The sequence below is a fragment of the Leptidea sinapis genome, chromosome 34 (genome assembly GCF_905404315.1).
Source record: "Leptidea sinapis chromosome 34, ilLepSina1.1, whole genome shotgun sequence".
In the NCBI taxonomy this organism is placed as follows: domain Eukaryota; kingdom Metazoa; phylum Arthropoda; class Insecta; order Lepidoptera; family Pieridae; genus Leptidea; species Leptidea sinapis.
Window position 1 is genome coordinate 11,052,009 of NC_066298.1, and position 16,759 is coordinate 11,068,767.

The 16,759-nt window shown below is 35.9% G+C and overlaps 1 protein-coding gene across 2 annotated transcripts in view; it reads left to right on the top strand.

Moving 5' to 3' along the window:
- LOC126975032 (unconventional myosin-Va) overlaps positions 1 to 13,034 on the top strand; it is a 101,187-nt gene extending 88,153 nt beyond the window's left edge. For both annotated transcript variants that reach the window (XM_050822806.1, XM_050822807.1), the window contains 6 exons: positions 1,675 to 1,820; positions 2,742 to 2,959; positions 4,024 to 4,173; positions 4,245 to 4,376; positions 5,319 to 5,435; positions 6,666 to 13,034. In XM_050822806.1, the coding sequence (XP_050678763.1) occupies positions 1,675 to 1,820; positions 2,742 to 2,959; positions 4,024 to 4,173; positions 4,245 to 4,376; positions 5,319 to 5,435; positions 6,666 to 6,794 (892 nt within the window). In that variant the 3' untranslated portion in view covers positions 6,795 to 13,034. The remainder of the gene's footprint in view (positions 1 to 1,674; positions 1,821 to 2,741; positions 2,960 to 4,023; positions 4,174 to 4,244; positions 4,377 to 5,318; positions 5,436 to 6,665) is intronic.
- The last annotated feature ends 3,725 nt before the right edge of the window (positions 13,035 to 16,759 follow it).

Genomic DNA, 16,759 nt, shown 5'->3' on the forward strand with positions numbered 1-16,759 from the left:
TCCATCCGATCCAAAAAAAAGGAGACAGTTCGGCCACTACAGGCCTATTGCTATCACCTCCCTGCTCTCCAAAATCATGGAGAGCATAATTAGCCACCAGCTTTTAGTATACCTAGTTGATCAACGACCGACAGTACGGCTTTCGCCATGGACGGTCGGCAGGTGATCTTCTGGTATACCTAACACATAGATGGGCGGCGGCTATTGAAAGCAAGGGGGAAGGCCTGGCAGTTAGCCTGGATATAGCGAAGGCCTTTGATCGTGTATGGCACAAGGCGCTCCTCTCAAAACTTCCATCATTTGGGCTTCCCGAGAGCTTGTGCAAGTGGACCTCCAGCTTCCTCACTGGGCGTAGCATACAGGTCGTTGTCGACGGATATTGCTCGAACCCGAAGCCCGTGAATGCTGGAGTGCCCCAAGGCTGTGTGCTATCTCCTACGCTGTTTCTTCTGCATATCAATGATATGTTGGACACCTCCAACATGCATTGCTATGCAGATGACAACACTGGTGATGCCGTATACACGGGCCATGCAGGTCTCTCTCGGGAAATCGTCGATCAGTGCCGGGAGAAACTTGTGTCTTCTATCGAGTCCTCTCTCGAGAAGGTCGCGGAATGGAGTAAATTGAACCTTGTCCAATTTAACCCCCAGAAGACTCAAGTTTGCGCGTTTACCACAAAAAAAACCCCATTTGTCGTATCACCGCTCTTCGAGAACACTTCTCTTAAAGCCGCGCCTAGTATCGGAATACTGGGTCTCGAAATCTCGAGCGATTGCCAATTCCGTGGCCATCTGGAGGGCAAAGCCAAATTGGCTTCGAAGAAGCTGGGCGTCATCAATAGAGCACGGCAATACTTCAAGCCGGCCCACATTCTAGCGCTCTACAAAGCGCAGGTCCCGCCACACATGGAGTATTGCTGTCATCTCTGGTCTGGTGCACCCCAGTATCTGCTCGATCCATTTGACCGCGTGCAACGTAGAGCAGCTCGAATTGTCGGGGACTCAGTGCTCTGTGAACGGCTGGATCACTTGGCGTTGCGTAGAGACGTCGCTTCATTGTGTGTCTTCTACCGCATTTATCACGGGGAGTGTTCCGAAGAGCTGTTTAACCTGATTCCTGCCGCCGAATTTCACCTTCGCACAACACGCCACAAGTTAGTATATCATCCTCACCATCTGGATGTGTGGCGGTCCATAGTGCGGTTTTCATGAAGCTTTCTCCCTCGTTCTACAAAGCTGTGGAATGAGCTTCCTTGTGCGGTGTTTCCGGGACGATACGACATGGGTACCTTCCAAAAAAGCGCGTACACCTTCCTTGAAGGCCGGCAACGCTCTTGTGATTCCTCTGGTGTTGCAAGAAAATGTGGGCGGCGGTGATCACTTAACACCAGGTGACCCGTACGCTCGTTTGTCCTCCTATTCCATAAAAAAAAAAAAAAGATAATTTCACGACGAACCATTTTTATAGTCACCTCTATTGACCCGCGAGTAATAGGTTGTATATTCGCTAATAATAACTGATTTTTGTGACCTTTTGACCTTTCGACCTTTTTTAGCCGGCACGCCACCAATGTCCATTTTTCACATATTCATTACAACGCTGTAGAATATTTCCGCAGATTGGGGTTTAAAGTGCCTAAAATCTTTGGACAGTATAATGATTTTTTGACAGGCTACTGAACAATCTTCGGCAATACAGCGGCGACTCAGTGTATCAGACCAGCAACACGCCGCGGCAGAACCAGCAGTGTCTTCGGATCTTCGACCTCTCTGAATATCGGCAGCTGCTAAGTGACATCGCTATATGGATATATCAAGGTATATTTTAGCTTACAACTACACGCATTGTGCAAACACCTTTAGTTGTAACATCCTTTAAATACTTTTACCACAATTAGGATATCATCCACACCATCTGGATGTGTGGCGGTCCTCCACAGTGCGGTCTTCAAGGAGACCACGTACTACAAAGCTGTGGAATGAACTTCCTTATTCGGTGTTTCCGGGACGATACGACATGGGACCTTCTATAAAAGCGTGTACACCTTCCTTAAAGGCCGGCAACACTCCTGTGATTCCTCTGGTGTTGCAAGAGAATGTGGGCGGCGGTGATCACTTAACACCAGGTGACCCGTACGCTCGTTTGTCCTCCTTACCATAAAAAAAAACTATCCAATTTACTACCATTTCGTATAATTTGTTAACGCTTACTAGTCTTTATATATTAGAAATTAGTATGTTCTTTAAAATACATGGTGAACTTTTTAAACCAGCAAAGCACCATTAAGATATCCATATTAGGATTAAGAGATTCTTCACACTTTTAGATGCCACACAGTAGAACAGCGCATTAAAATAACGCAAATGTAATATATAATGGTCTCTAACCACCTTTCAAAAAATACTAGAGTTGCTTAAAACAATAATACATTAAAAATTAAAATTATGGCTAATAGATATATTATGTTTCTATAGTTTATAAAATTCTTTAGCCAAAAATAATAACATTTAAAAGTAATTATTTGAGAACGGTGCCTACAAACTAATGTTTATTTTATATTATTGAATTATAGTTTTGAAATGTGTATTGGTATAAATATAATGATTGTAATATTGACAATCAAATATTTGTACGCGGATTTATTGGCGAATTATTGTGCTGTGAATCTGCCAATTGTTAAGAAATATGTTACCACGATTCATACAAATATTTAAATTTCTTTTGATTACTATTTCCAGGTGTTATAAACCTACTCGAGCGCCAAGTCGAGCGTCTAATAGTGGCAGCCATACTAGATTACGAGGAGATCAGCGGTCTGTTCGGACCCAACGAGGCCCCAGCGCCTTCCGTAGCATCAACAGGACCTGCCAAACTGAAACACGAACTGGCAACAACACATGAACACCTCAAAGTTCACGAAGTCGATGTGTCGCTACGAGTTATGATTTTCAAACAGGTAAAAAAAACCTATCCTTGTCATCGTGGCGTTTTTTTGTTTATTTATTTAAATCGAATTTACTCACGTTTCGGAACATTCTGAGGTCTTTCATCAGGATGAGTGTAGTGAGTCGCGTTCACGTCCCGTCTCTCACTACTGATTTGCGCTCGCAGTGCGCGGCCTGACAGGGCGGGGGCACGGTGTGCTAATAAAGTTTCACGAAAGTTTTAATTATTTCATAAAAAATCGACGAAGTATCCTTATAAACTTCCGAAACCAAATTCACCCGCTTGGGGGTAAATTTTTTAAAAATCACACAGAAATAATTATTATTTACCAGAATCAGGTATAGGTTTTTTTTCAATTCGTTGGTAATTATAATGTAGAGTAACGATATTAGTCAAGTTTATGAATAGTCCTAATAATACGGTAATACAAATCTCCTTGATACATATCGTTACATCGTTAAAATATTTAAATAAAACTAGTCATTGATGTCTGTTGTCTTGCGAAATGTTTTCTCACCTATTTATTTTGTTATGTGGTCCTATGGAGTTGAGCTATGGGCAACTGCATTAAATTTAAATTTGAGTTGTCGGTAAAAAGCTGGGCTAGTGAGACTTAAGAAAGTCTCAAATGTCTCAAAGTGACAATCGGAATCTCGGTGCCGCTTAGAACGTTCAAGGAACCCTAAGTTGCACAGCATTGTTGTGGGCAGGGCATCATTATGTGAACGTTTTGCTTATCTCGTAATATAAAAGTATGCAGAAGTGGAAAAGTTTTGAAAAAATTCGATACTTCCTAACCTTATCGAATAGTTTTTCAAGATCATTCATCACACCTTTTCTGCGTAAATCCACATTGTTCGTTACAGTAATGATTACAAAGCTAATGTTATCCAAAGGACTTTTCGACACATGTTTTGCCTCTTCATCAAGATAGATTGACTCGCCGAATTCTAGCACGAGACTCGATTGGTTAAAGACGGAAACTTAGGAATTAACACTCAAGAAAAACTTACAACCTTTGGATAATTATGAAGTTCCGCAAAATAACTCCTAATTCAATAAATTTTCTTTCAGCTATTCTACTTCATCTGCGCGTACAGTCTGAACCAACTGCTCCTGCGCAAGGATCTGTGCAGCTGGGCTAAAGGGCTCCAGATAAGGTTTAACATTTCCCACCTTGAGATTTGGATCAAAGAGAACCTCATTGAGTATGGACAGAACAGCGTAAGTGGCAGGCAACAGCTACAATTATTATAATACCAATCAAATATATACATGCCGTCATTTTCTGTTAGGTGGACGACGTATTGAGCGTGCTCAAGCCAATAACCCAAGCCGTGCAGTTGTTGCAAGCCCGTAAGTCGATGGATGACGTCACCAGCACTGTGGACATGTGCGCCAATCTGTCTGTCATACAAGTCTGTAAGGTAAGTTAGAATGGGGATATTGAATGTGTCTGAGCCGTCGCTTTTGGCTACGTAGCGCTTGTTCAGATAAACATAGACTCGAGTAATTTGTTATTTGAACTGATATCCATATATACGTAAACTTTATACCAGAAGTAAGGGACTTAAAAATAACAAAATGGAGCAACAGACATACCAACATTTACAAACCATGCGTCATTTGGACGTTTGGCTAATTTGTAACGGCTGTAAACTCGTGAGCCAAAGCTCTAAACCGCCAATGAAGCACTTAAAAGAATGCGGATTTAAATACTCTTTTTGTTCGTCGGCTCTGTGCGCATGCTGAAAATTTTCTGTACCGAATTTATCACGGAAGAATCTGTTTCTCCTGACGCTGAATTCCACCTTCGCACGACACGCCACGAATTAGGAAGTCATCCCCACATATCCGGATGTGTGGTATCCTCCACCGTGCGGTTTTCAACGAACTTTCTTCCACGTACAACAAAGCTGTGGAGTGAGCTTCCTTGTGCGCTGTTTTCGGGAATATACGCCACGGGTACCTTCAAAAAAAGCGTGTACACTTTCCATAAAGGCCGGCCACGCTCCTCAAATTTGTCCTCCTTTTCCATAAAAAAAAACGGTACAAAAAACTGAAAGTGGATCAGACAAGCAGTACGGTAGTCTTAAGGACAAAATAATTAGAAATAGAGAATAAAATATAATTATTTTTTTAAAATAGGACCTTAATTTACTGAATCAAAGTACCATAATATATACTCTGTATACTGGCTACTGTATTTTAATTAAGGTATTTGTTTCTAAATTAATTTTTTTGACATTCATCGGTGTCATTTCTGTGACGTACATAAAGTGATATTGATTTGATTTAATGTAGTAACCGATACCGCTCATCCTTAACTAGCCAGAAAATATATATTAATTTTTACACTCTTTTACCAGATACTGAATATGTATACGCCGGCGGAGGTATACGAAGTCAAGGTGACTAAGGACTTCATCCATGAGGTCCAGAAAGTGATGCAGGAGAGATCTGGGGGTCAAACTAACAAAGCACAAGTAAGATAATGTTACGTATTAGGGTATATATACCCCTGCTCGTTGTGCGGGTTCGGAAAACATCAGTATAATTTTGCACGTCATTTACTTCACGTTCAGTTAGTAAAATAATTCTTATAAGAAATAAATACAATAATTGACGTACAATAAATAACTAGATTCACAATCACGCTCAAAAATTGTCTGAATCAAAACTCTGCCTACGCGTCTATTAGGCAGAATTTTCATTCAGTTATGTTTTGACTGCGCATTGAATACAATGCCACGCCATGACAAAGTGTTTACTGAAAAACTTTCCAAAGAATAGCATATCCAAACATAAGAAGGATGGAGTTTTGTATTTCAGGTAAGTGCCCCTTTAAATTAACAAAATTATGTAAGTAACTTGACGTTTTTGATCATTTTGCTAAATAATTACATTTCAATTGCTAAAGCAAAATACATCGCCGACGAAACGTCTCTTTTGCACAATAATCAATGAGTTGCTCTTGAGCGTACACAATAGACTTTTAACATTACTGCCACGAAATATGGTGTTAATTTGAATGAAGTTAATGTATACGTATTACACAACACCGCTTGACATATTTGACGACCTTTTAATAGGTGATTAGGATTCTAGTTGTTTATAGTACGTCAATGAGTGTGTCGATAAATTTAAACAATGCTTCAAGTTTACCATTTTAACCATATAATTAAATCTCAGTTGTTGTTCTGCCTTTCTTGAACATACATATTTATAACATTTTTCGCCATTTCACGTCCTTTTTCTGGAACGGAATCTAATGGACTCTGATCAGTTATTATTAAAATAAAAAAATAACACGGAATTGCAATTTTAGTATTAACGCGATAACACGCGCATAGCGCGAGGCGAGGCGGGGGGAGGTGCTCCCGCTCTTTACTCCAGACATTTAACTCGCGCGCGTACTGTATATTATATAATTACATAACTCCTAGTTATGTCATACTCGTTCTTTGTATGTATATAATATATATACACGACTTCAGAAAAGTTGAGCTTTAATTGGAAGAGATTTATTTTAAACGTGGAGTCAGTTTTCACTGTGTTTATCAATAAGACAGTACACATGTAACCCTTTAAACTACTGCTATATATTTTCCCATTTGCCTAGACTACTATTAGAAATGCAACTTTCTTTTTTAAACTATTTCGCGAAGACAAGAATTGTTATAAAGATAAATTTAAATCGAGTAATTTTATTTCAGGAAAACCTCCTGATGGATACAAAGCTGATATTTGCTGTACAGTTCCATTTTAACCCATCTCCTATAAGGCTGGAAGATATCGAAGTACCCGAAGTATTTGAACTAGACGGCTTGCTCACAAAAATATAAATTAATTCAAACATCTGCGATATTTCAGCGCAGATACATTACACATTCGACCTCCGATACACTATTTATTGTTACTGCGCAACTATTCGCAGATACTGAAGTATTCGCTATGAATAGCGAACTAGAACTTTTACGAGGACATTGCCATTACGTGAACTATAACTAAAAGCACGTACACCTTCCTTAAAGGCCGGCAACGCTCCTGTGATTCCTCTGGTGTTGCAAGAGATTGTGGGCGGCGGTGATCACTTAACAACAGGTGACCCGTACGCTCGTTTGTCCTCGTATACCAAAAAAAAAAAAGAACTATAATTTAATCTCTTATTCCATGTGTATTCTTCCTGAGATTAAAATTAAATTAAAGACGTGATTAAAACGTACATAATTAAATAGAGAATGATTATCCTCAAACACATATTAATAAATAATATTTATATCTTTTCTTTATTGCCAACATGTAAACATGACTGTTTTTCATAAAAAAATATTTGTTTCGTGTATTTCATTTCAATAATTATTTAAAGGCTGAATTAAGTCTGAATTTGTTTTTTTTATATGTCATTTCATTTTATATTAATTGAAAGATCCACTGTGTTATTCCAATTTTTTTTGTCTTTATCTTTCCTTTCTCACTACATATGACAGGGAGAAGTAATATTAAAGTTGGAGCAATTTTTTATTGCGTTTATTATTAAGACAGCTAAAGTGTTATTCAAACATTCATTTCTACTTTAACGCCATATTTGTAATATTTTAATTATGCGCCGTAATAATATATCTGATAATCGGCACTAGTATTTATCCAAAAGTATTTACACAAATTAGACATAGGGCGCTATTAGACTTGAAAATAATATTCCAACGAGTAAACTTATTATAACTCAAATTTAATGCATTTATTCTAGTCAGTATACCTTATTTTGTAGTTGACTTAACTAAAGCTGGATTGTTCAACTTATATTCACATCGGAGAAGCCGACGCAGTGACGTAAGACCGTGTACGCGAACGCACCATGAAAAACCGGTCTGTCTCTCTCACGCAGCCATGCTTTTTCAACCCTTTTATGTCATATAGTTTGATTGATGTTTGAACTCGTTTAAAGCAAAAAATAACAAGAAACTTTTTTTCATCTTACCTGTCATAAAGAAAAATAAACATACTTTCTAATCTTATTAATTTAATTAAAAGATACGAAAATATATTGCATTTTATATAAAACTATTATCATAAACATGCTTTGTAACAAAATTTCCTTAATGTGAGTACTGTCTAGCCAGCTTTAGTTAACTGGCCCTATATAACTTGCCAAATCGGAAAAAGTAACTCAAATAAGAAGTAGACATGATCACGTTTTCATTTCTAGCAAATATAGCAATGCTCATACTATTACCATAGACAGAGACTAGACTAGTTTGGAGATATATCATATGTGTTGGATACTGAGGAAAAACAATTATTATATTTCATTACGTACATGGAATTCTGGTTGATGTTTGTAACTGAAAATTAAATTCCATTTGCATTATTTTTCCCTTTATTTTGTTACAAATACATTAATGATTTTTTTTTATCGATTCGATACATCACTAGCACAATAAAAGTAATAGAACATCGGTGGTACATACAAAAAGATGATGCGCAGCTAATTTTACTCGGACAGCGACCAGACGTGGCGGCGCACGGCGTGACACTCAATAGTTTTATCTTCGCAAGATTGCTTAGCAGTCGTGTAAATTGTGTGTATGTGTGCGTGGGTGATATATCCAATATCGTGTAGAGCACAGCACCTACTCCTTACTGTCTATACTCTATGCAATATTTCTACAGCAATCATTCAACTATTCTCTGTCTATGGATTCTATTGTTCCTTGCAATTTGTTCCTACATTCCATTTTAATGTTGTACTGAGAGTTTATATATATATTCTGTTGTGTGATCCAGGTGCTCCTAAACAGTGTTGAGTATTAGTAGGTGGCGTAAAATGGAGATGCTTTCGTATCGTTTATTATATGTTTATTAACAGACTTCAAAAAAGTAGGAGGTTCTCAATTCGACTTTATTTTTATATGTTTGTTACCTCAGAACTTTCGACTCGGTGAACCGATTTTGATGATTCTTTTTCCCATGTGCTCCCATTTCAATTTGGTCCAGTTCTGATGCTGGCATGCATGAGAAAACCATATAAGTCTTAAATTTGCAGTAAGTATGTGCGCTACAAATGGACGAATACACTCTTTCCTTGACACGCGCAGACGCGTTACAGACTACAGTGGTACGGTTAAACTATAGAAAGGTATTGCTTAGTTATTATCTTATTAAAATCACTTACATCCAAAAATTATATGCTTGTTATCGCAAAAACTAAGTTGTGCATTAATTAGGTTAAAATTGAATTTTGAGCACATTTTAAGGTTCTGTAATTAGATCACAAGGTTGGTACATTGAAGAGGAACTTTGCCACGTAATGCTAGGCACTATACCAATTTGTCCCAAATTTGCCTGCAATAATGCATCATAATATGTTATCATAAATATTGCAACGTTGCCGCTCTTTCAAGGGTCAATGTACGTTGCCTAAACAGTGCTTATTTTAGATAATTTTATTTTGTTTATAAATTTCACCCTTTTTTTACCTCATAAATAATTTTACTAAGCTGTGTGGACCCTTCTTACTTGTATATTGATTTATTGCATTAAGTGAATTCCATACGGTATATGATTTAATACAAGAATATGTCATATACTCACAGTAGGTATAATCGAAAAGTGACCGATTATATTTGTTACACAGTATATGCATGCTTTGGGCTTACGCAGTCTAAATAAGCATCATTTGAGTGTCTTATGCACGCACGAATAACATGATGGCCCCTTTTGAATATACATAAATTTACTTCATTTTTTCGCCACTACATACTCGAAGCATCGTTATTATTGTAAAGGTGCCATTTAATAGAAACGTTACATGTTTTTTTTGTATGACAGCTAAGTTAACGCCGTTTTAATTAATGTATTTTGAATAGACATTCCATTTAGATAATATATTTAATCATTTTTATCGTCGAACTCTTTTAGTCAATTTGATTGTTTGTAAGCTTTCCTTTATGTAATTTATCAACGAAATTAAGTTTTAAGTTATATTTTGTACTTAAATATTGCATTCCTATTTATTTATCAGTAAGCTTCAGTTTATATTTAGTTTAACTTTTCATGTTAAACATATTATTTAACTAGTCAGTTTCTGACAGAATTACTTAATTAGTGTAATATTGTTATAAACGACCAATCAGATTCAAGCGTGGGTGGCCATTTTGAATTTTATAGTTGACAGATTGTAATATTAGTAATTCTTGATATCTATCAATTTAGTTTAATTAATTAAAGGATCTTATATCCGCTAAAGTAAAAAAATGTGTATATTTAGAGACGCGCCGGTTTATATCTGTGGCAGGTAAACAATAATACAAACTAATTGATATTATTGCGCGCTGCATTTAGTACCTACTTATTAAAATGGGCCATTTTTTGCTATTGAACTTTAAAGTTAATATTTTTAGTCAAATAGAGTAAAAATGTTAAAATTGTAAGAGTTTATGAATCATTTATTTTCTGTGCATCTATTACGAGGCTTGCTATTAATACAATAATAATTTCTATGTAAAACTACTAACGGACCTGTAATTGCGTCTTTACGAAAGCAAACTCGTGTTAGAGTTACTACTATAGACAAACATATTTACACACTTAGTAACATAGACAATAGAATCGCAATGTTACCATATTCAAGTGATTTAATTGAACTTATTGAACTTATATATTTAAGCAAAATGTTACCATATATTATCTCTATTTACGAAAGTTTTCTTGTTATTAAGCGGTTGTCTCAATGAACGCGTTTCAAGGTCATTTTTCACGCAATCATAAACATACACGGGAGGAGTCCATTTATAATGTCTTCAACATAATTGTCAATTTAAAGAATAGTTTAAAATTTATATATTCTTACTTATTCGAGTTCAATAAAACAACGAGTTCGAATGCCAGCCTTGATCTCGATCGAAACACAAGGCGACTTCACCAATACCTACTGCGCGTGTTGACGTAAATTGAGTTTACATGTCATAAACAATACAATGTTTTAAATACCTGTCAAAACAATCAACGATAAGTATAAACAAAATCCAAATTGTTAGCTAACAATCATTGATATACAAAAAAATATCAATGCTAACAATATTTCTATTACGATAACGCTACAGCTCTTGAACGCGATGAAATATGTTTAACGTCCGAAATTCGGAGGTCAGCATTTAAACGCGTTTAGGCTATACCTGCGGTTAGATTGTGTTCATGAAAACAGAACTGAAACTGAAAACTCGTTAACATGCGTAAGATTAGTTCAAATTCAGTCGTGAAATCGGGGCCGAGTGTGTTATTGGTACTACCATAAAGTTTGGACGTCAAGGTCCAAATTGAAATGAACTCCTCGCGTACCTAACGGTAGCTCCCATTCCATGTGAGAATTTGCGTGAAAAATGGGATTATACGCGCAAATAACGCTATCAAGAATCGTCTTATAATAATTACATTAAAAATCAGATATAGCGGCGGGAGACATTTTGGTCATAATTTTTTTTATGACATAGGATGCAAATCCATAGGCCAATTTTGTATGTAATAATAATAATGCAAAAAATTATTATTATTACATAAAATTACAAAACGGACACGTTACAAATTCTTTCTTTTCTAAATTTATCCGGATCCAAAATATACTATATTTACCTTAAATAATTATATATTATCCGTTGCTACTTGTAATAAACATGCATAATATTTAGTTCTCTATAGTAAAAAATAATTATAACTCTATAGGGACAAATAGATAATTATATTATATAGTTAACTCAATTAGGTGCTCAAGTAGAACTTGAATTAAACAAGATGTTTCATAATAATTATAAAGTGATTTACTTTCATTATTATAAAAATGCGACACGGCAATAATTATACGTTATTATTATGAATCTAATATATTGTTTGTAATTTTAGAAATTGTTTTGCAATCACGAATTATTAATCTAATGTCAACAATTCGCTGCCCTTGGTGCACAATCATCAGCGTGTTAGGGATGGACGCGTTTTTTATGTGTTTAAATCGCTACATGTCATGACCAACCCAACTCCCTTGCTTAGCCCCGCCTACTGTAACAGTTATTGACAACCCATACGTAGTATTTTTATGTTGTTAGTGAGTTGTGTGTATATTTTTGGGCGGGAAAATTTTAAATATGTAGAAATTATATTACTGTTCAGTACAAGCTATTTGCTGACTTGTAACTAACTCATAACTATTCTTAATTGCCTGGTGTACTATTGTAGTTACATATGTCGTCTGCCGTGCCCTTTATTGTTCATTCTATGTATCCTCGGTGTCAGGCCCTCGTCCAGTTCTCTTCGCAATTTTTTTTAACTTCAATAAAAGATGAGCACGATGTTGAGCTAGTAATTGATACGCCACCCCATTATAATGTAGTGCCGCTCAGGATTCTTGAAAAACCCCAAACAATTCTTAGCGGCACTACTATTGCGCTTGCGAAATTACTCAGTAATTTCAAAAGCTAGGGCGCACTTCAGACCGAAACACAGTAATTCTCACACATTACTGCTTCACGGCAAGAAAAGGCGTCATTGTGGTACCCATAATCTAGCTGACATCCTGTGCAAAGAGGCCTCCCACTGCTAAATACCCTTAGTCGCCTCGGCCCTTGGGCCTAAGGCTTTCCTGTTCTTTTTACGCTCCAGGGAAGCACAGCGCTAATTTTGACGTCTTTTACTTTCCCTACTACTAGTCCTACTGCATATCATGAGTTTGCGATCGCACGGGGTGATTCCAAGTATTGCTCCTTTCATGACTGGGAACTTCTGAGTAGGATGGTTGCTATAGTTTAGCATGAGTATGGCACAGTGCAGGACACATTTTAAATTTGTGATAGAGGGGCTAATCATTACATATCAATCCGCCCTACGGGAACGAAATGTTTGACATAAGATTGTGTTTGCAATATGCCATACTTTAAACATTGTTACTTAATAAGATTTTGTTAGCGCTATTAATGTTATTAAATTTATTTTGTACGTATTGTTTATCTAAATTATTGTTTATATAAGTTGATGTTGAAATGTACTTAAATATATATGTATTTACAAAAACTTAATATTATATAAATTACATGTTTTATAGTATTTTAATTATTTCTCGAGTTATAGAGTCCTTGTGTTTGAAAGAGCACTAGCGATTTACCTGCGCAGTAGCTATTTGCTGAACGAATTGGCGGTAAGATGCGGTGCGGAGGAGAGAGCACGCACCGCTTATCAGCTGCATCACGCCATTGGTCGAGAAGTAGTCGGCGCTTCAAAAGTACAGTCGTGTAAAAAAATCTTAAATTAATTAATGCTTTTAATGCTCTTCATAAAACTTGAATTATTATGTTATATTAATAAAATGGACGTGATTTTTGAAAAAGTGGGACATTATCACCGTATCAGGATTTAAGACATAGCTGAAGATTTGGGATAAACTACAATACAGTAATTGTAACCTAATGAACTGTGTACTCATTTGCGATTATTGTTTGAAACGTTATGAAATCGAACCTTTACTTAAGAGATTGATTGGTGGTGAAAAATTATATTTCAGGTACGTCAAAAGTGGGGCAAAGGTCGGTTTAACTTGCGATGACGACCCATATAGCTTAGTGTCCCTGACTACTTAGCTAGTAAACCCGGGTTCGAATCCCGGCAAGTGCAAACATTTGTATGATGAATATGGATGTTTGTTTCCCAGTCATGGACGTTTATAGGTATTTATGAATGGTTAAGTAAGTATATTTTATTAAATATTATATTTTTGTCTTGTACCCATAGTACAGGCTACGCCTAGTTTGGGGCGAGATAATTTGTGTGTCAATATCATATTATATTATAAGGTGGTGTTGTGTGTATGGTGGAATTGGAAGGGCATTGTACATTATAAGCTTTTACCGCCGGGAAGAGACATCGATTCTCTTCTGCATATAACTTATGAGATAATACCCAGAAGTTGAGAGAAAGCGGCCGGAATTGATAAATACAAAAGGAGTGATCTTTCATCATGATAACTATATACCGCAGTCCACACTCAACCAACCAGCAAAAAATAGGAGTGTTTGGCTGGGAGATGTACCTAAATGCATCCGCCATATAGCCCAGACTGAGATTCCCTGTTTCGGTCTTCCTCAGAATTATTTGCCCTGTGCTTCCCCGGTGCGTACAAAGAATAGGGTAGTCCCACGCCCAAGGGTGTCTTAAGAGGCGACTACAGGCTTTTTGAAAGTGGGAGAGTAAGAGTACGCTGCCGTCTTATGACGTCAGCACAATCGGGCCAGACTCGCCTGGGTTACTTACCACACTCGCACAGAATACCGGCGTGAAGTAGCATCCTAGTGCCGCTATGTTTCGCATATGTTAGTGTCGAGGACCGGAGGCCATAAAATTTTGTTATAAATAAAATAATATGTTTTTAAAATATGCAAATAAAGTGATAATATATAAAACCTATAAAATTCAAAACTTAATATATTACGATATGAAAATAAAACAGAAAGATTGACTTATGCTACTTATGTTTAGACATGGCTTCTTTAATCATAATTTTGAATTTTGCAAACGGCAAGTGAAAAATATCTAAATTTCCAAATTTTTCATTAAAACGTTTACAAGCTCGTCTGGTATAACTATTGCTAGTGTGACATGTATGTGCTCTTTTGATGGTAAACATCATTTTGAAGAGTGTGTCTTTCAGGTCTGCAAGGAACTCTAAAATTAATCTTATGTAGTAATTGAGGAACGTCCACTTTATTATTAAGGAGTTTATAAATATATGTAATGTCAAAAATATCCCTACGATGTCTTAAAAGCATTATATTGTTGCGTTTAGAGGATTCTAAGTAATCGTTGTAAATATGTCCAGTACGGTATTCAAGTGATTTGACAAATATCTTTTGTAGTCTCTCTATTCTATCGATAAGAACTTTATAGAATGGATGCTAAACAGTACAAGCAAATTCTAAATTGCTGCGTACATAGCTGTGATAAAGCAAGTGAAGATATCCTTGAAAGGTTTACTTAAACGTAATATAAAACCTAACTGTTTGAAGGCTTAATTTAACATTTGATCGATATGGGGGATAAAATTTAACTTAGTATCCATAATAACCCCTAGATCTCTAATTTGATCAACTCTTTCTAATATTTGCTCATATAATTTATAATTGAATTTTATCATATCATTTCTTCGTGTATAACTCATGATATAGCATTTACTTGTATTTAAGAAAAGATTATTAGTATTGCAGAATTCCTCAAAATTGGATAGATCAGCTTGAAGAAGTTCGCAATCACTAGTATCCTTGATAATCCTAAAAATCTTTGTATCGTCAGTGTAAAATAAAATATTCGAATTAGTTGCTATATTGGTTATATTATTAATGTACAAAATAAAAAGTAATGGACCTAAATGAGAACCCTGTGGGTCCCCAGAACTTATATTACAGTATTGAGAAGTAAATCCCCTTAGAGCAACTGCTTGGCATCGGTTACTAATATATGATTTCAACCACCGGAGAAGGTCGCCATGTATTCCTAGTTGCCACAGCTTCTGTAATAATGTGTTATGAGAAATTTTGTCAAAACACTTGGCGAAATCTGTATAAATAACATCAACTTGACACTTGTCATCCATGGCATTGAGAATATATTCGGTAAACACAAGCAAATTGCTGTCTACACATCGTCCTCTAACAAAACCGTGTTGACATGGAGTTATAAAAGAGTTAAGAGCCGAGCACATTTGTTCGGTAACAATTTCTAGGATTTTTCCAAAAATATTTAGTTTGGAAATCGGGCGAGATTTTTCGATATCTTGCGTTGTAGACCTCTTTGGAATCGGACTAATAAGTGCCTGTTTCCATAGCTGCGGATAACATCCGTTTGTAATAGACTTTTTATAGAGGAATGTGATTGGGATAGCTAATGAAGTTGAACAGCAATGGGGTGAATTCCATCTAGACCAGCACCTTTATTAATATCAACAGATTTTAAATATTTCAGTACTTTATCAACACTAATTTCGATAGAGTTCAAATTAATAACAGCATCATGACAGGGCTCCAGTCGGTCAATGTCAATAGGATCTGAGCTCAATGGTGCAAACACAGATTGAAAGTGTTCATTGAATAAATTAAAAATATGTTCTCCATCTATTATTATTAGTTTTAATATGTCTAAACATATTTTATATATATTTATTCAGAGTTATTTACCTCTTTATATTTATTAAATTATTACTTTAAAGCTTAATAACCTTAATAATCTATCACGGCCATACTCGTACTGACAGTACTTCGTTCCAGAAGTACAACCACCAAATAAGCTTTGCGTCGTTAAAATATGATCCGACTAAATTAAATAGGTTGTTACTTTCATATAACCCGTCTATATTTCATGTCGATTGAATATGGCCAATTTATTATTATCTCGCAGTATAAAATGTTTACTTAGTAAAAGATGTTTGTTTACATAATTTATAGCTTCTCGTGACGTGTGCTTTAATCACTATTAAAGTAGGTAACCTTATAGTAACATAAAAAAAAAATCTTACACTAGTGTAACTACATTACATTTATACCTATCAATTTTACTAGTTTTTAAATCGCATTATCTATTTGTGCCACACACAAATATTATATTGTTCAGTATTTTGTGTTTTTAAAAAGCACCTTCCATAATAAGGATATCCCTTTTATTTCTCTCTATAGTTATAAAATTAATGTTGTTACTTGCATAGACATGTCAGCCCCCTTCAACCGCCGCATTGAGATATACTAAACCCAAGCAAGTTGACATCAGCGTAATTAGGCAAGTT